The sequence below is a fragment of the Phyllobates terribilis genome, unplaced genomic scaffold (genome assembly GCF_046119375.1).
Source record: "Phyllobates terribilis strain yellow unplaced genomic scaffold, ASM4611937v1 Scaffold_3__8_contigs__length_932513732, whole genome shotgun sequence".
NCBI lineage: Eukaryota > Metazoa > Chordata > Amphibia > Anura > Dendrobatidae > Phyllobates > Phyllobates terribilis.
The window spans coordinates 925,150,488-925,170,089 of record NW_027362763.1 but is presented as its reverse complement, the minus strand read 5'-3'; the positions used below and the strand labels follow the sequence as shown (position 1 = coordinate 925,170,089).

General features: G+C 45.2%; 1 protein-coding gene across 1 annotated transcript in view; it reads left to right on the top strand.

The window, feature by feature from the left end:
- GALNT2 (polypeptide N-acetylgalactosaminyltransferase 2) overlaps nucleotides 1-19,602 on the top strand; it is a 184,807-nt gene that overhangs the window by 39,882 nt on the left and 125,323 nt on the right. The window contains exons 4-6 of the mRNA XM_073672816.1: nucleotides 10,380-10,478; nucleotides 16,419-16,486; nucleotides 18,357-18,422. Of these exons, the coding sequence (XP_073528917.1) occupies nucleotides 10,380-10,478; nucleotides 16,419-16,486; nucleotides 18,357-18,422 (233 nt within the window). The remainder of the gene's footprint in view (nucleotides 1-10,379; nucleotides 10,479-16,418; nucleotides 16,487-18,356; nucleotides 18,423-19,602) is intronic.

The following is a 19,602-nucleotide window of genomic DNA, read 5'->3' as shown; positions in this document are numbered from 1 at the left end:
CCCTATTTTTGTGTCCAGCCAGGTACAACTAGGCAGCTGGGGGCTGGAATCTGCAGCGCAGGGAGACCCAAGCTTTCTGGGTCCCACCCGCTGCAAATTGCAGTCCGCAGCCGCCCCGGAAAATGGCGCGTTCATAGAAGCGCCATCTTCTGGCGCTGTACCCAACTCATCCAGGGCCCTGGTGCGGTGGCTCACTGGGTAATAAAGGGGTTAAGGCCAGCTTGGCATTATCAGCTGGCCCTAAGCCCGAAATTCATGGGGTCACGCCAATATTAGACATGACCGCCATGAATTTCTAGTAAAGTATTTAAAAAAAACATAAACACCCAGAAAAAAGTCCTTTAATTGAAATAAAGACACAATTCTTTATTGTTCTAAATTAAACCATACTTACCGCCACACCCATTCCAGCTGAAGCCAACGATCTCCTGCAATAAAAGTAAAATAATAAAGCAACCTCATCCTTACCTTTCCATGGTTCCCAGGACAGCTTCAGCTCTGCTACATCGAGATGACAGGCTGGACCGCAGCAGAACGCTGCCATCCAGCCTGTCATCCCGCGGACACTGAGAAGCGCAGGCATGCTTGCGCTCCTCAGTGTCTTTCTGTGACGTCATCCAGATGAGCCGAGGTCATGTCCAATGAACTCAGCTCACCTCATGCACGTCACTGACAGCGTGGGAAAATTCTCCTGCACTCAGCGCTTCAGCGTGAGAATTCTCCCACGCTGTCAGTGACGTGCATGAGGTGCGCCGAGTTCATGGGACATGACCTCACCTCATGCACGTCACTGACAGCGTGGGAAAATTCTCACGCTGAAGCGCTGAGTGCAGGAGAATTCTCCCACGCTGTCAGTGACGTACATGAGGTGAGCCGAGTTCATTGTCGGCTCATCTGGATGCCGTCACAGCCAGACACTGAGGAGTGGAAGTATGCCTGCGCTTCTCAGTGTCTGCGGGATGACAGGCTGGATGGCAGCGTTCTGCTGCGGTCCAGCCTGTCATCTCGATGTAGCAGAGCTGGAGCCGTCGTGGGAGCCATGGAAAGGTAAGGATGAGGTTGCTTTATTATTTTTCTTTTATTGCAGGAGATCGTTGGCTTCAGCTGGAATGGGCGTGATGGTAAGTATGGTTTAATTTAGAACAATAAAGAATTGTGTGTTTATTTCAATTAAAGGACTTTTTTCTGGGTGTTTGTGTTTTTTTTAAATACTTTACTAGAAATTCATGGTGGTCATGTCTAATATTGGCGTGACCCCATGAATTTCGGGCTTAGGGCCAGCTGATAATGCCAAGCTGGCCTTAACCCCTTTATTACCCAGTGAGCCACCGCATCAGGGCCCTGGATGAGTTGGGTACAGCGCCAGAAGATGGCGCTTCTATGAACGCGCCATTTTCCGGGGCGGCTGCGGACTGCAATTTGCAGCGGGTGGGGCCCAGAAAGCTTGGGCCTCCCTGCGCTGCAGATTCCAGCCCCCAGCTGCCTAGTTGTACCTGGCTGGACACAAAAATAGGGCGAAGCTCCACGTTTTTTTTTTTTTAAATTCATGAAATTCATGGAATAATTCAGAAAAAAAGGGCTTCCCTATATTGTTGTGTCCGGCTAGGTACAAATAGGCTGCTGGTGGTTGGGGGCAGCCCGTTCCTGCCTGCTGTACCTGACTGGACACAAATATAGGGCGAAGCCCCACATCAATTTTTTTAAATTATTTCATGAATTTCCTGAAATGATTTAAAAAAAATTGACGTGGGGCTTCGCACTATATTTGTGTCCAGCCAGGTACAGCAGGCAGGAACGGGCTGCCCCCAACCACCAGCTGCCTATTTGTACCTGGTTGGACACAACAATATAGGGAAGCCCTTTTTTTCTTAATTATTTCATGAATTTCATGAAATAATTAAAAAAAAAAAATACGTGAAGCTTCTCCCTATTTTTGTGTCCAGCCAGGTACAACTAGGCAGCTGGGGGATGGAATCTGCAGCGCAGGGAGGCCCAAGCTTTCTGCCCCCCCCCCTCCCCCCGCTGAAAATTGCAGTGCGCAGCCACCCCGGAAAATGGCGCGTTCATAGAAGCTGGATGCTGTACCTGGCTGGCATACAAAAATATGGCGAAGCCCACGTCAAAAGTTTTGGGAAAAATTAATTAAAAAATAAATAATAATTTAGGGACTGCATCTTTATTAACTCCTCAAATGTCATTTAGTGTTAAAATAAAGGACTTATTTTAAAAAAAATTGACGTGGGGCTTCGCCCTATATTTGTGTCCAGCCAGGTACAGCAGGCAGGAACAGGCTGCCCCCAACCACCAGCTGCCTATTTGTACCTGGCCGGACACAACAATATAGGGAAGCCCTTTTTTAAAAAATTATTTCATGAAATAATTAAAAAAAAATTGACGTGGGGCTTCGCACTATATTTGTGTCCAGCCAGGTACAGCAGGCAGGAATGGGCTGCCCCCAACCACCAGCTGCCTATTTGTACCTGGTTGGACACAACAATATAGGGAAGCCCTTTTTTTCTTAATTATTCCATGAATTTCATGAAATAATTTTAAAAAAAAATGCGTGGGGCTTCGCCCTATTTTTGTGCCCAGCCAGATACAACTAGGCAGCTGGGGGCTGGAATCCGCAGCGCAGGGAGACCCAAGCTTTCTGGGCCACCCCCGCTGCAAATTGCAGTCCGCAGCCGCCCCAGAAAATGGCGCGTTCATAGAAGCGCCATCTTCTGGCGCTGTACCCAACTCATCCAGGGCCCTGGTGCGGTGGCTCACTGGGTAATAAAGGGGTTAAGGCCAGCTTGGCATTATCAGCTGGCCCTAAGCCCAAAATTCATGGGGTCACGCCAATATTAGACATGACCACCATGAATTTCTAGTAAAGTATTTAAAAAAACACAACACCCAGAAAAAAGTCCTTTAATTGAAATAAACACACAATTCTTTATTGTTCTAAATTAAACCATACTTACCATCACGCCCATTCCAGCTGAAGCCAACGATCTCCTGCAATAAAAGTAAAATAATAAAGCAACCTCATCCTTACCTTTCCATGGCTCCCACGACAGCTTCAGCTCTGCTACATCGAGATGACAGGCTGGACCGCAGCAGAACGCTGCCATCCATCCTGTCATCCCGCAGACACTGAGAAGCGCAGGCATACTTCCACTCCTCAGTGTCTGGCTGTGACGGCATCCAGATGAGCCGAGGTCATGTCCAATGAACTCCGCTCACTTCATGTACGTCACTGACAGCGTGGGAAAATTCTCCTGCACTCAGCACTTCAGCGTGAGAATTTTCCCACGCTGTCAGTGACGTGCATGAGGTGAGCTGAGTTCATTGGACATGACCTCACCTCATGTATGTCACTGACAGCGTGGGAGAATTCTCACGCTGAAGCGCTGAGTGCAGGAGAATTTTCCCACGCTGTCAGTGACGTGCATGAGGTGAGCTGAGTTCATTGGACATGAACTCGGCTCATCTGGATGACGTCACAGAGAGACACTGAGGAGCGCAAGCATGCCTGCGCTTCTCAGTGTCTGCGGGATGACAGGCTGGATGGCAGCTTTCTGCTGCGGTCCAGCCTGTCATCTCGATGTAGCAGAGCTGGAGCTGTCCTGGGAACCATCGAAAGGTAAGGATGAGGTTGCTTTATTATTTTTCTTTTATTGCAGGAGATCGTTGGCTTCAGCTGGAATGGGCGTGATGGTAAGTATGGTTTAATTTAGAACAATAAAGAATTGTGTCTTTATTTCAATTAAAGGACTTTACTCTGGGTGTTTGTGTTTTCTTTTAACTTTGACTATGGGGTTAGTAATGGGGGTGTCTTATAGACGCCTCTCCATTACTAACCTGGGCTTGATGTCAGCTGGCATTATAAGCTGACATCAACCCCAACCCTATTACCCCCTGCCACCGCACCAGGGCAGCGTGGAAGAGCGAGGCTAAGTGCCAGAATTGGCGCATCCTATGGATGCGCCATTTCTGGGGCGGCTGACGGCTGGTGTTTCTAGCCTGGGAGGGGGCCAATATTCATGGCACCCTTCCTGGGCTATTAATATCAGCCCCCAGCTGTCTGCCTAGCCTGTGCTAGCTATTAAATTAGGGGGGACCCCACGTCATTTTTTTGGGGGGGTCCCCCATTTTAATAGCTAGTAAAGGCTAGGTATTCAGCTGGGGGCTGATATTAGTAGCCTGGGAAGCTCCGTGGGTATTACCCCCTTCCCAGGCTTCAAACATTTGCCCCAGCTGTCTGCTTAACCTCCGCTAGAGCCTAAAATTAAGGGGAACCCCACGCCAATTTTTTTTTAAATAAATCCTTTATTTTAACACTAAATGACAAGTACAGTAATCAACACTGTCACTGTACTTCATATATATGTGACTGACATGTTTCTATCTATCTAATCTATGTGTGATTCTCTATTCCTTCTATTCTAAATTGTCGGGTACAGATGCTGAATTGCCGGCCGGCTTTCTTAAAGAGACGGTGCATGAAAACACTATTATTTTTTTAAATAAATCCTTTACACTAAATGACAAGTTCTGTAAGCAACACTGTCACTGTACTTCATATATATGTGACTGACATGTTTCTATCTATCTAATCTATGTGTGAAGCTCTATTCTGTCTGTTATAAATTGTCGGGTACAGATGCTGAATTGCCGGCCGGCTTTTTTAAAGAGACGGTGCACGAAAACACTAATATTTTTTTTAATAAATCCTTTACACTAAATGACAAGTACAGTAAGCAACACTGTCACTGTACTTCATATATATGTGACTGACATGTTTCTATCTATCTAATCTATGTGTGATTCTCTATTCCTTCTATTCTAAATTGTCGGGTACAGATGCTGAATTGCCGGCCGGCTTTCTTAAAGAGACGGTGCATGAAAACACTATTATTTTTTTAAATAAATCCTTTACACTAAATGACAAGTTCTGTAAGCAACACTGTCACTGTACTTCTTATATATGTGACTGACATGTTTCTATCTATCTAATCTATGTGTGAAGCTCTATTCTGTCTGTTATAAATTGTCGGGTACAGATGCTGAATTGCCGGCCGGCTTTTTTAAAGAGACGGTGCACGAAAACACTAATATTTTTTTTAATAAATCCTTTACACTAAATGACAAGTACAGTAAGCAACACTGTCACTGTACTTCATATATATGTGACTGACATGTTTCTATCTATCTAATCTATGTGTGAAGCTCTATTCTTTCTGTTGTAAATTGTCGGGTACCGGTGAATGCCGCTGATGAATTGCCGGCTTTTCATGTCATTCTACATTATTCTTAGTTGTTTTACTTCATGTAGAATTAACCTACAAGGAAAGAAAGGGTTTATTTTCATTCCGATATTTGTGTCCCATTGACTTGCATTGGTTTCCGGTATCGGAATCGGCGATATCCGATACTTTTTGGGTATCGGCCCGATCCAATCCGATACGATATTTCCTGATATCGGAAGGTATCGCTCAACACTACTCATAACCTGTGATATTATAATTTTCAAGAAAGGCATCATTGCCTCCTTGTACTTTTGTAGTGAATCAACAGTTACAAGATGTGGCAGAAAGTTCCATAATCTCACTGCTCTTACAGTAGAGAATCGCCATCTGTGATTATAATTAAACCTTCTCTCTAGATTTCAGCATCACAGGCCTAAGCATATAAAGGTCATAAAGAGATATCTGTGCTGTCCCTCATATATTTGTATATTGTAATAAGATCACCCCTAAGCCTTCATTTTTCCAAACTGAATAACCCCAAGTTTGATAACATATCTTGGTGCTGCAGTCCACCCATTCCCTTAGTTTGAGAATTCATGTCAGAATGGTTGTTTAATCCATTGTAAATTTACCTCAATCCTTGGCAACCGAGCCTGATAACACCTCAAGTGTCCCACCTGCTACTGAGATCTTACAGTGCTCGGTACAAGCTGTAGCCGTCCCTCAGGCTGCTGAGATCTTACAGTGCTCGGTATAAACTGTAGCCGTCCCTCAGGCTGCTGAGATCTTACAGTGCTCTGTATAAGCTGTAGCCATCTCTCAGGCTGCTGAGATCTTACAGTGCTCGGTATAAGCTGTAGCCGTCCCTCAGGCTGCTGAGATCTTACAGTGCTCGGTATAAGCTGTAGCCGTCCCTCAGACTGCTGAGATCTTACAGTGCTCGGTATAAGCTGTAGCCGTCCCTCAGGCTGCTGAGATCTTACAGTGCTCGGTATAAGCTGTAGCCGTCTCTCAGGCTGCTGAGATCTTACAGTGCTCGGTATAAGCTGTAGCCGTCCCTCCTGCTGCTGAGATCTTACAGTGCTCGGTATAAGCTGTAGCCGTCCCTCCTGCTGCTGAGATCTTACAGTGCTCGGTATAAGCTGTAGCCGTCCCTCCTGCTGCTGAGATCTTACAGTGCTCAGTATAAGCTGTAGCCGTCTGTCAGGCTGCTGAGATCTTACAGTGCTCGGTATAAGCTGTAGCCGTCCCTCAGGCTGCTGAGATCTTACATTGCTCGGGATAAGCTGTAGCCGTCCCTCAGGCTGCTGAGATCTTACATTGCTCGGGATAAGCTGTAGCCGTCCCTCCTGCTGCTGAGATCTTACAGTGCTCGGGATAAGCTGTAGCTGTCCCTCCGGCTGCTGAGATCTTACAGTGCTCGGTATAAGCTGTAGCCGTACCTCAGGCTGCTGAGATCTTACATAGCTCGGGATAAGCTGTAGCCGTCCCTCAGGCTGCTGAGATCTTACAGTGCTCGGTATAAGCTGTAGCCGTCCCTCCGGCTGCTGAGATCTTACATTGCTCGGGATAAGCTGTAGCCGTCCCTCAGGCTGCTGAGATCTTACAGTGCTCGGTATAAGCTGTAGCCGTCCCTCCGGCTGCTGAGATCTTACAGTGCTCGGTATAAGCTGTAGCCGTCTCTCAGGCTGCTGAGATCTTACAGTGCTCGGGATAAGCTGTAGCCGTCCCTCCGGCTGCTGAGATCTTACAGTGCTCGGTATAAGCTGTAGCCGTCTCTCAGGCTGCTGAGATCTTACAGTGCTCGGGATAAGCTGTAGCCGTCCCTCCGGCTGCTGAGATCTTATAGTGCTCAGGCTGGGTGGGCACAGACTGAATACACTTGGATTTATCAGCTATTTCATTCTATTCCTGAACTCGGAAAATGTTTATCTCAACCACTTCCGGACAGGGTTATTTTTTTGTGCTTTTGTCTTTTCTTCTCATTCTTGCAAGAGCCATAACTTTTTTTTTTCTCCAATAAACATGGCCATTGAGGGCGTTTTTTTTGCAGGCCAATTTGTAGGTTTGAATTGAATACTATCTTTCTTTTTATCCATATAATGTACTGAAAACAAGACAACAACGTAAAGTGAGGTGAAATGGTGTAAAAAAATAAAATAAATAATCATTCGCCATTGTTTTTCAGAGTTCAGCCCTTAACTTTTTCAATTTTTTCGTCTCTGGACTTGTCTGGATGTTTTTGTTGTGTAGTGAGCTGTAGTTTTTATTGGTGCTATTTACTATTGACGTGTATTTTATTTTTTTCTTTGTAAGGAATAGAAAAGAAAATGCAGTTTTGTCTATTCAATTTTTTTTATATTTTGTTGTTTTTCCCCGGCATTTGCTGTATAGGTAACTTATGTATGGTTTCATAGATCAGACTTTTCCCACATTATTTTCCTATTTCTCTATGTTTGAATTGAGAAAAGTGGGGTGATCAAAATAGTTTTTATTTTTTTCCATTTCCTTTAGCTTCTCTTGACTTTGCAATCATCTGCTTGCACTACGTACTGAAATACTGCAGTATTACAATATGAAGTCAAATTAAAGCCGATCTTGGGGCAAAAGAAAACCTTACCCAGGGAGCTGGATGTGGAAAAAATAACCTCCTGAGTAATAATTATCCATCTGCACCCACCTGGATCCAGTGCAAGACGCTTTGTCATCTACGCAGGGACAGCTAGTGGAAGTTTCACTTTTCCACCAGCCACCGGATCTCTGCGGCCTGTGATTGGCTGCGGCACGTCATTGGATGCACTCCTCAATTACCCCAGATCACTCCGTTTAGAGGGGATCTGTCAGCAGGTTTTTGCTATGTAATCTGACATCATCATGATGTAGGGACAGCGACCTTGATTACAGCAATATATGACAGTTTACTGGGTGCAGCAGTTGTGATAGTCACAGTTTTCTCAGCTGCAGATCTAGCAGAGCTCAGTTGTTGAGCGCTGTGTAACTCCACACACACCACAGCTTTCTGAGTACAGTATATAGTGACATAGGGCTGCTAATCAGTGGTGCGAGCGTGGTTGGACTAGGAGGCAGGAGATCAGTTGTCCTGTAGTGATAATTTCTTGTTGATAAACCACTGATTGTTTTCAAACTTCAAAACATGGCTTCTTAAATGGCACATCGCTGTAATCAGGGTCTCTGCTCCTACATTATGATGCTCTCAGATTAAATAGCAAACAAAAACCTGGTGACAAATTCCCTTTAATGCTCCTGTCAGAGACTGACATTAGCAATTAAGTGGTTCACAGCAGTGATTGGAGCTAGTTGCTATTGGTGTCAGGTGCCGGCTGCATAACACAGCCATCACCTGCTATGTCTTGTGTTTGGCTCCACTCCTAAGCCTGCTGGGTGTATGCACTCTTGACATCTGTGGCACATATATGGCAGTTCTATAGAAAGGGTTTATATCAGGATTACACAGCTATTTTGAAATGGATTTTAAAAGTAAATATACAAGCCCCATAAGATCTAAGATCTAATATATATAATGGTCTTATCCCGTCTGTCTGTCTGTCCAGGAAATCCCACGTCGCTGATTGGTCAGGCCGCGGCCAATCAGCGACGCGGGATTTCAGAACAAGATGGCGGCCGTTAGCGGCTCGCGCTCGGACGCTCTCGCGCTCGGACGCTCCCGCCTTCGCGCGCTCGGACGCTCCCGCCTTCGCGCGCTCGGACGCTCCCGCCTTCGCGCGCTTGGACGCTCCCGCCTTCGCGCGCTCGGACGCTCCCGCCTTCGCGCGCTCGGACGCTCCCGCCTTCGCGCGCTCGGACGCTCCCGCCCTCGCACGCTCACGCTCCCACCCTCGCACGCCCACGCTCCCACCCTCGCACGCTCACGCTCCCACCCTCGCACGCTCACGCTCCCACCCTCGCACGCTCACGCTCCCACCCTCGCACGCTCACGCTCCCACCCTCGCACGCTCACGCTCCCACCCTCGCACGCTCACGCTCCCACCCTCGCACGCTCACGCTCCCACCCTCGCACGCTCACGCTCCCACCCTCGCACGCTCACGCTCCCACCCTCGCACGCTCACGCTCCCACCCTCGCACGCTCACGCTCCCACCCTCGCACGCTCACGCTCCCACCCTCGCACGCTCACGCTCCCACCCTCGCACGCTCACGCTCCCACCCTCGCACGCTCACGCTCCCACCCTCACGCTCCCACCCTCACGCTCCCACCCTCACGCTCCCGCCCTCACGCTCCCGCCCTCACGCTCCCACCCTCACGCTCCCGCCCTCACGCTCCCGCCCTCACGCTCCCGCCCTCACGCTCCCGCCCTCACGCTCCCGCCCTCACGCTCCCGCCCTCACGCTCCCGCCCTCACGCTCCCGCCCTCACGCTCCCGCCCTCACGCTCCCGCCCTCACGCTCCCGCCCTCACGCTCCCGCCCTCACGCTCCCGCCCTCACGCTCCCGCCCTCACGCTCCCGCCCTCACGCTCCCGCCCTCACGCTTCCGCCCTCACGCTCCCGCCCTCACGCTCCCGCCCTCACGCTCCCACCCTCACGCTCCCACCCTCACGCTCCCACCCTCACGCTCCCACCCTCTCGCTCCCACCCTCTCGCTCCCACCCTCTCGCTCCCACCCTCTCGCTCCCACCCTCTCGCTCCCACCCTCTCGCTCCCACCCTCTCGCTCCCACCCTCTCGCTCCCACCCTCTCGCTCCCACCCTCTCGCTCCCACCCTCACATTCTCACCCGCTGCCACGCTCACCCGCTGCCACGCTCACCCTGTGCTAGCCGGTCATCTCCCGGCTGCTCGCAGCAGAAGTTCCCCGACCGGCGGCCTCGCTCCCCGGTCCTCCAAAATTCATTAGGGGCCCCGGGGGGATACATTTGGCAGTTAATTTAAAGTAGTGCACAACCCATTTAAACACTGCTTCGCTGATTAGTCGAGCCCGGTCGGACGCATACATATTCTAGAATACCCGATGCGCTAGAATCGGGCCACCATCTAGTATTTATATAACAGTGCATACAGTTTGTATTGTGAAACCTTGTGACTCATCCTTTTTAATGACATTTTCTTAATCTGCCTTCATGAGAAGCTATGTAACTGATATAATGCATTGGTTTTTTTTTCCTGTAAGATGTCGTAGGAAACATTGGAGGACTGATCTTCCATCAACCAGCGTTGTCATAACTTTTCATAATGAGGCCAGGTCCGCATTACTCCGCACAGTAATCAGGTCAGTGTGTTCGCATATGTATAAATGTTTGACAGCTTGGGAGTTCAGTTTGCTCTTGAGATCGCCATCTTTTGGATTAGGTGGTTGGCACACAAAGGACTTTAACACCAACACCATGGATTAGTTTCATAACTGCACCTCAAGCACATCACACGCAAAATAGGGACTGTCTGACCACTAACTAAAAAAATTACAGAACGCTAGCCTTCTCGTCCAAGCAAAACACCACGACATTCCTTACCGACAGCGCTGAGTTATTGCTGAGCTGCTCACTGTATTACACATGATAGGATTAGATACCCAGCTTACCAGACTGTATCACAAATGATAGGAATGAATACAATAACGGTGTCACACATGATGAGGTTAGATACACTTCTCAGCATATTGTGTCAAAGGATGGGATTGCATACGTTTTCAGCAGGTAACAAATCAGAAAAAAAAGTATTATTCAGGTCACCCTCCTATCAGCTAGCAATCACAGGGAACACTTGAGATAGCTGGGGATCCAACACACGTGAGTAAATAAAATCCATGTTTATTCCATAATTAAAAACCTCTTAATCAGTGTATATTCCATAAAAAGATTAAAAGGGTTTTCCCATGAATAAAGTTCATTTAAATCAATACATCTTAGAATAATAATAATTTCCATAATTGGATGTGTTTAAATAAAATGTTCCTGTGCTGAGATAATCTTATAAATGTGCCCCTGCTGTGTACTGTGTAATGGCTGTGTCTGACCGTACAGGAACATGGTCTGATCATACCACATCTCCTGGGCAGGGGAGGGAGCAAAAGAAAGTATACAGATATTACAACAGGGGGGTCACAGCTGAATCTTCCTTTTAGGTAAAACATTGCTTAAAAACAGGCAGTGAAATGGTTTGCCTCACATTTATAACATTATCTCCACACAGGTATATATATATTTTTAACAAAACCAATTGTGGAACTTATTTTTATTCCAGAATCTAGTGATTAAAATGTCTTTTTGTTCTTGGGAAAAGGTTTACTTACACGTTTCAAACCTTTGAACTATGACAAAAGTTATCACTAAGAACCATGTAGTTCAAAGGTTCGAGACGCGCAGCATAACGAGAGTTATGACTAAGAACCAGAGACTTCAAAGGTTCAAAACTTGTAATGCCTCCCATGTCTAATAGACCATTTGCCTAATCTTTTTATGGAATATACACTGATTTAAGTTTGGTTTTGTACAATTTTGTAATAAACAATGATTTTATCTACCCGCGTGTACTGGATCCCCTACTACTATTGCTCAACGGACTGTAGTACACATGGTGGCATTAGATTCATAGTTCTGCCCAGTCAGTGTAAAGCCTCATTCAGATGTCTGTATTTCAGGGACGTCTGAATGGGGCTTTACTGCTGCTTATATCTCTTCTGAGGCGCTTGCAGACGCAGCAGTAAAGCTTTATTCAGACATCCCTACTTTTACAGACATCTGAATGACGCTTTACACTGAGCAGAGCTGTGTCGGTTATCAGACCACAGCAGGATGATGATGATTTCTCAGCAGTGCTCTGAACACGACAGTGACAGCAGCAGTGAGCATAGGTCAGGCACACTGATATTTTACTGCTAATGTCAGGCGGCTGACTTGTCTTTACCACTGGAAGAAGTCACCTCTACAGTAAAACTCTGAACGATGAGAACTGGACTGTGGCCGTGACTTCTTTTTAGCAGTGAGAACATAAAGATTGGTTAACCTCTGACATGAGACGTATCCATATGTCCCTGTGGCCTGGACCTTATTGACCAGGGACGTATGGATATGTGTCGGCGATTTTGCGATCACAGAGGCTGTGCGTGCGTAACCGCCACCGGGTGTCTGCTGGTTCTGACAGCTGACACCCGGCACTCAGTGCCAGGAGTAGTGCCCGCACCGCTCCCGGCACTTTAACCCCCTAAATGCTGCATTTAGGGAGCGAGCCGAAGCCCGTCTGCTCTTGGATAGGAGACCCCGCGACTTCATCGCGGTGTCCCGATCGTTGTCATGGTGATCCGATCTTGTCATGATGACACCCGGGTCACCAGGCACTAGCAAGTTAGTTAGATCATGTGCAGTGCATGATGTAACTATCTTGTGTCTGCAGGACTGACAGCTATAAGGCATAGCAGTGATCCTGCACTGCTAGACCTTATAACAGCGATCAGCCTGCAGAAAGTGAAAGTACCATAGTGGGATTAAGCAAAAAAAATAATGGAAAAAAATATATTTTACCCGTAAATAAATATTATTATGAAAAACAAAACAAAACAACAAGTACACATATTACCCGTAAATAAATATTATTATGAAAAAAAAAAAACAACAAGTACACATATTTGGTATCGCGTCCGGAACGACCTGACCTATTAAACTATCCCACTAGTTAACCCCTTTAGTAAACACTATTATCCCGTGCTCTGCGCTGGGCGCGTACACCGGGGTTTCCATATAAATCTCTGAAATACGTGATTCAGACAGATATCCCCCAGCGGAAGATTTCTTATAATGAGGCAGATGGAGGTACTGTGGACGCCGTCTGGCCTGTGACCCGGCGGTGGCCGTCTTTTTATTAGGCGTGCATAAAAGTGCGGTTGGCCACAGTCTTGTGAACATCTTTAAAAAGGACACTGCTGAACAGAGACCAGACGGAGTCCAGAGTAACTCTGCTGCTTCATTATAGTGAATGGATCCCGCAGGGGTTTCATCTGAATTGCGTCACTCGGAGATTTCAATGGAAAACCCGATGTTAGTGCTCACTGTAGAGCGCCAGATAAATGGGAACATTTTACATAACATTTTGGATCACAATTAAAGCTTCGACTCAATCCACAAAAAAAGAAAGTCCCCACTCAGGTCCATCATCTGTTAATGGAAATATAGGGGGCTTCCACGTTAGTAGTAGCACAAAGGCTCTGTTAAAGCAAAATGGCCCTTACCCCTCAAAATAAATTCAGCAAATTTTGTGCTCCCAAATACAAATGCCCACCTCCCTTTTGAGCCCCACAGTGTGCCTAAACCGCAGTTAGCGTCCACATGTTGGACATTTCTGTAGCGATGAGAGCCTGCTTAATTTACGGGTGCACAGCGCAAGCTGGGCACAATGTACTGGTCACTGCAATGTACTGGTCACTGCAATGTACTGGTCACTGCAATGTACTGGTCACTGCAATGTACTGGTCACTACAATGTACTGGTCACTACAACGGTCGTTTGCAATTTTATCTCCGCAACATCCACTGCTGCTTGTTTCTGGAAAAGTCCCATGGACTCAAAATTGTCAGTACACCTGTAGATAAATTCCCAAAGGGGTATAATTTCCAAAATGGGGTTATTTGAGGGAGAATTCTTCTATTCTAGCACTTAGGGTCTCTGTATATGGAGCCCATTTACTATTCTAAAAAAATCTACGCTCCTTGAGGCAAATAGCGCTTCGTCCCTCCCGAGTCTCGACATATGGGTAAGCAGTACTATACAGCCACATATGGGGTATTTCTAAATTCAGCAGAAATTGTTGGACAAATTTTGGTGCCATTTTTACTCATTTCCCAGTGTGAAAATGTAAAATCTGCGGGCAAAACAAAATTTTGGAGGTAAAAAAATGTAATTATTTTTTTCATCACTGGCCAATGATATAAAATTCTGTGATCCACTTGTGGTGTCAGTATGCTCACGGGACCCGTAAATTAATTATTTGAGAGGTGTAGTTTGTAAAATGTGACTTCTTATGGGGGTCTGCTGTTCTAGCACCTCAGGGGCTTTGCCAGTGTGGCATGGCACCCTCAAACCAGTCCAGGAAAATCTGAACTCCAGTATGGCACTTCTTCCCTTTTGAGCTTTGCACTGTGCATCAAAAGTAGTTTTCGACCACATATGGGGTATCTGCATACGTAGGAAACATTGCACAACAAATTTTGGGGTCCATTTTCTCCTGCAATCCTCGTGAAAATAAAAAAAATTGTGGCTAAAACAACATTTTTGTGGGAATAACATATATTTTTCATTTTTCCACGTTGTAAAACTTTGAAGTACCTGTGGGTTCAAGGTACTCACCACACATCTAAATAAATTCATTGAGGGGTCTAGTTTCCAAAATGGTGTCACTTGTGGGGAATTTCCACTGTTTAGGCACATCAGGGGCTCCCCAAACGCGACATGGCGTCCGCTAATTATTCAAGCAAATTTTACATTCAAAAAGTCAAATGGCGCTCCTTCCCTTCCGAGCCATGCTGTGCGCCCAAACAGTGATTTTCCCCCACGTATGGGGGTATCTGCATGGTGAGGAGAAATTGCACAACAAATTTTGGGGTCCATTTTTTCCTGTTACCCTTGCAAAAAATAAAAAAAATTTTTGTCTAAAGTAACATTTTTGTGAAAAAAAATGTTCATCGTTTTCTTCCACATTCTAAAAATTACTGTGAAGCACCTAAAGGGTTAATAAACGTTTTGAATGTGATTTTGAGCACCTTTAAGGAATGCAGTTTTTAGAATGGTGTCACTTTTGGGTATTTTCTGTCATAAAGACCTCTCAAAGTCACTTCAAATCTGTTGTCCCTAAAAAAAAAAATGTTTTGTAAATTTTGTTGGAAAAATGAGAAATCGCTTGTCAACTTTTAACCCTTATTAAGCAGGCTCTCATCACTACACTGAATATTCATTGTCCTTAATCACGGGCGTACAGTGTAGCTGCAGCGCTCGGCCGTCACTTGTGCCCGCTACTAAAGGCCATGAATATTCACCCCTTCTCCACGCCCATGGGAATGGAGAGGGGGTGAATATTCATGCTCTTTAATAGCGGGCACAAGCAACCGCCCAGCAGCAGGGGCCCTGCTGCGGCTCCAGTGTGCGCCCGCTATCAAGGAGCATGCAGTCACTGCTCCCCACGCACACAGCTGTTACGTAATGCGCGGCTCACACAGGGAGATCTGTGCCGGCTGCAGAGGAGGACACAGCGCTGGAGGAGAGAAGAAGAAAGGGGAGTAGGAGTGTTTATTTTTTTGTGTAATGAAGGTGGAGGTGCCAAGCATACCAGGATGAGGGGGGCCTTGCATACCAGAATGGGGGCTATTAGAACAGAATTAGGGGATATTACCCCTATAACAGTGTCATCAGCCGACCCTCTCCCCCTTAACAGGGCATCATGACCACATTTTTTGTTTACATTTTTTTTCCCTATTTTCCTCATCTAAAACCCAGGTGCGTCTTATGGTCTGGGGCGTCTTATAGTCCGAAAAATACGGTATTACCTCATAAAGTGACACTGGTCAGAATTGTTAAACTTCGCCTGGTTATTAACGTGCAAACAGGCTTCGGGGTTAAAGTGGTTTTCCCACCAACAAAGTTAATGTTAAAGTTGATTTTAATCAATAGATATTGAAATAATAACAATTTCCACAATTGGATGTGTTTAAATAAAATGTTCCTGTGCTGAGATAATCTTATAAATGTGCCCCTGCTGTGTACTGTGTAATGGCTGTGTCTGACCGTACAGGAACATAGTCTGATCATACCACATCTCCTGGGGGGGAGGAAAAGAAAGTATACAGACATTACAGCTGATTCTTTTGTGAGGTAAAACATTTCCCTGCCTGTTTTTCAAAAAATGCCCCTTTAAGACCATGCTCACCTCTTCCAGATAGCTTCAGTTAGATGCCTCCATCACAGAATCTGACATACATACTGGAAAATAATTATTTGGTATAATTAATCATTGGTGTCCGGCGTGTGATAGATCTGTTCACTTTCAAATGTAGTATTTTTCTTTTGCACCTATGACAAAGCAGGAAGACTGAAAGGCCAATGTGAATTTGTACATGGTGTATGACATAAACTAGTGCTGAATAATATGCTTTTTACCCTCCAGTTTTTCTATTTTTTTCCTGATGTTTTGATTTTAACTGGACTTTTATTTTTGTTTTCTTTTTTAGTGTATTAAAAAAAAGTCCTGTTCACCTTGTTAAAGAAATTATACTAGTTGATGATTACAGTGACAGTGGTAAGTCTACAGCTTCATTAAACCCTTCCTGACGTTGCATTTAATAGTATGTCCTACTTCGGGTCATGTGTAGAACTGGCTCAGTAGCTGAGCCCACACCATAGTGGGCAGATACAGCCGGCATCTGCCTGTAACGTCAGCGACCGGAGCGTGCTCTTGTCACTGCTGTTTAGCCATTTACATTTCCCTGTCAGTCACTGACAGCAGCATTTAAGTGGTGTAATTGCAGTCACAAGTTGCGATGGGTTGTCATGACCGCCTTTGACCTATTGAAGGCCCCATTGACGGCCATCCTAGACCTCCTGTGAAGCCCAGCCCTCATTCTCTATATAATGCAATAGAACAGCAGGTTCAAGTTCGCTAAGGGGAATTTGGATGTGTTTCTTGTTTTTCAGTACATTATTTAGTCAAATGAATGGTGTTATTAAAAACTACAATTCGTTGCTCAAAAACAAGCCCCCAAACAGCCATGTTAGCTGAAAAATGTTATGGCTCTTGGGAAGAGGGGAAAGAACAATGAAAAAACAAAAAATGAAGATTGATGTGGTGGGAAGGGGTTAAATGAACTCCAGGTTATTTCTGCATATAACCTATGTATGTAATATAGAGGGCACTGACCTCATTACTGGCTTATTTCTGCCTGCAGGCGAGCTGATGTCACTTAAGATGCTAAATGCCCAGAGTTTTGTTTAATACTTAACTTTCCAGTAGGCTTGTTCTGTAGGAACCAAATGATTTGTAAGCCTTGTAAACCAATAAATGCTGGCATCTGCGTGCTCCAGATAACCTTTAACCCTTGGGTAGAGCCCTGGATAAATCTGCAGTGGTTATCGAACTGCAAGTTACAGCATCATGAAACATAAAATAAGCATATGCATTCTCCCAATCCACAATCCTTCAAAAAATAGAATGGAGGAATCCACGCTGTGTTGGCATATTTAGGAGCACAGTTTACTCCTGCAAGTAGGAACTAATGGAGATTGATCCATACAGAGCAGTAAGTGCCAGACTACTCTGAGACCTATTATCTGGAGTGCTAAGAGCGAGTGGAGGGATACAATGTACAAGTTTTAATGGATGGTATAGGCAGTGTTTCCCAATCTCCAGTCCTCACAGCCCCCCAACATGTCATGTGTTTAGAATTTCCTTTTATTGCTCAGGTGATGGAATTATTATTAAGAAACTGATAACAGATTCTCTCACCTGTGCAATACTAAGGAAATCCTGAAAACGTGTTGGGGGGCCGTGATGACGGGGTTTGGGAAATGCTGGTATAGGCAGAATGATGGACATTTGTTCTGTTTTCTCACTGTATAGCAGGAATGTCAAACTCAAATACACAGAGGGCCAAAATGAAAAACTTGGACAAAGTCGTGGGCCAACCAGTGTACAGAATAATGGGCCCCACATAGTCCACCATACGGAATAATTGACCCCACATAGTCCTCCATACAGAACAATGGAGCTACATGGTCCTCCATACAGAATAATGGGCCCCACATGGTGCTCTGTACAGAATAATAGGCCCCATGTGGGGGTGGTGGTTTTGGTGTCGCTGGCCAAATAAAACCACCATGAGGGCCAGATTTTGACATGTATGCTGTATAGGTAATGTTAAAGATGGAACATGTAATTTTCTTTTCTGACATCTATTAGCGCTGACCTTGACCAATGGCTACACAATAGGCTATTGTCTCCTCTAGAGTGGTTTTCCGAGTTCTCTGGTTCACAAACCACACCATTGTCATCTAAAGCGAAATATGAACATTTATTTAAAAAATGTTGTCTTTATTTTCCAGATTCGTATGCTGCAATCTAAAACTATGTTTTGTGCAATATTTAATTTCTGTTTTTCTGACTTCTTCACAAGCTGAAGATGGGGCTTTGCTTGCGAAGATTGAGAAGGTGCGAATCCTTAGGAATGACAGACGTGAAGGTATGGATCTGACACTGTCCAATGCTTTTGGAGGGTGGGAGGGGGCAGTTTAGACTTAAAATTCTCAATTACATTAGCTAAATATAGAAAAGACTGTATCTCCCTCATATCTACTTGCAATACTTGCAAGCATGGATATAATCCTTTTTTTAATTGTTGAAATCTTGGCAGACTGTACAAAAGAAAATAACACTTGGCCAACCCAGCTTATCTAAAATAGGTCCTGGCATAAGATTGTCAACTATTATTTAAAAGCCTTAGTGCAATGTTCTAAGGATTCTCTGACTTACTAAAAAATGTTCAGAAGGCTGGAAGAGTTATAAAGTAATGAAAGAAGATGAATTGTTTAAGGCAGGGTTCCCCAACTCCAGTCCTCAAGGCCCACCAACAGGTCATGTTTTCAGGATTTCCTTAGTATTACACAGGTGATAATTGCATCACCTGCACAGGCAATAATTCAATCACCTGTGCAATACTAAGGAAATCCTGAAAACATGACCTGTTGGTGGGCCTTGAGGACTGGAGTTGGGGAACCCTGGTTTAAGGGAATATTTCAGAAGTGTCAATTCTCCTAAGCCGTCTATATGAGCAGGCTGGTCATAAAAAGACAAATAAAATTGTACCTTAATATCTTCTGTTCTGATGTCTTATTCCACACTTTTTTCCTAATATGTAAACAAAATGTTTACATATTAACAAGATGTTAAGATCTATTATTTGCACCATATATCACATATTGTGCTATATTGCTTGTATTTATCATCTCTGCCATGTCGTCTTTTTCCTCATTGTGGCTCTATTTTTAAAATCCCGTATTTTTAATCTTAATCATGTTGTTGATCTAATAAAAAAATGTATTTTCTCACATTTAAGTGCTTTTCTCAATCCTCTAAAGGTTTACAATACTCCTGGTCTCATTGTAGAACTGTGTGTTATTACATAGGTCTACTCTGCTCCAGGCACAAAGTGATTACTAACACTTGATCATCACAGCCAGTGTGGGAGCAGCTGACATCACTAGGAGAGGAGAACTGATGGAAGTGTTTGTAATGAGACAAAGTACAACTCAGCTGTACTGTCACCCGCCCACTTTCTATAACCTACATGCCCATTACAGACAGCTTATGAGGGTTGACTCTACTGACAAATTCCCTTCTTGTGATGAAATGTTAACACTTTG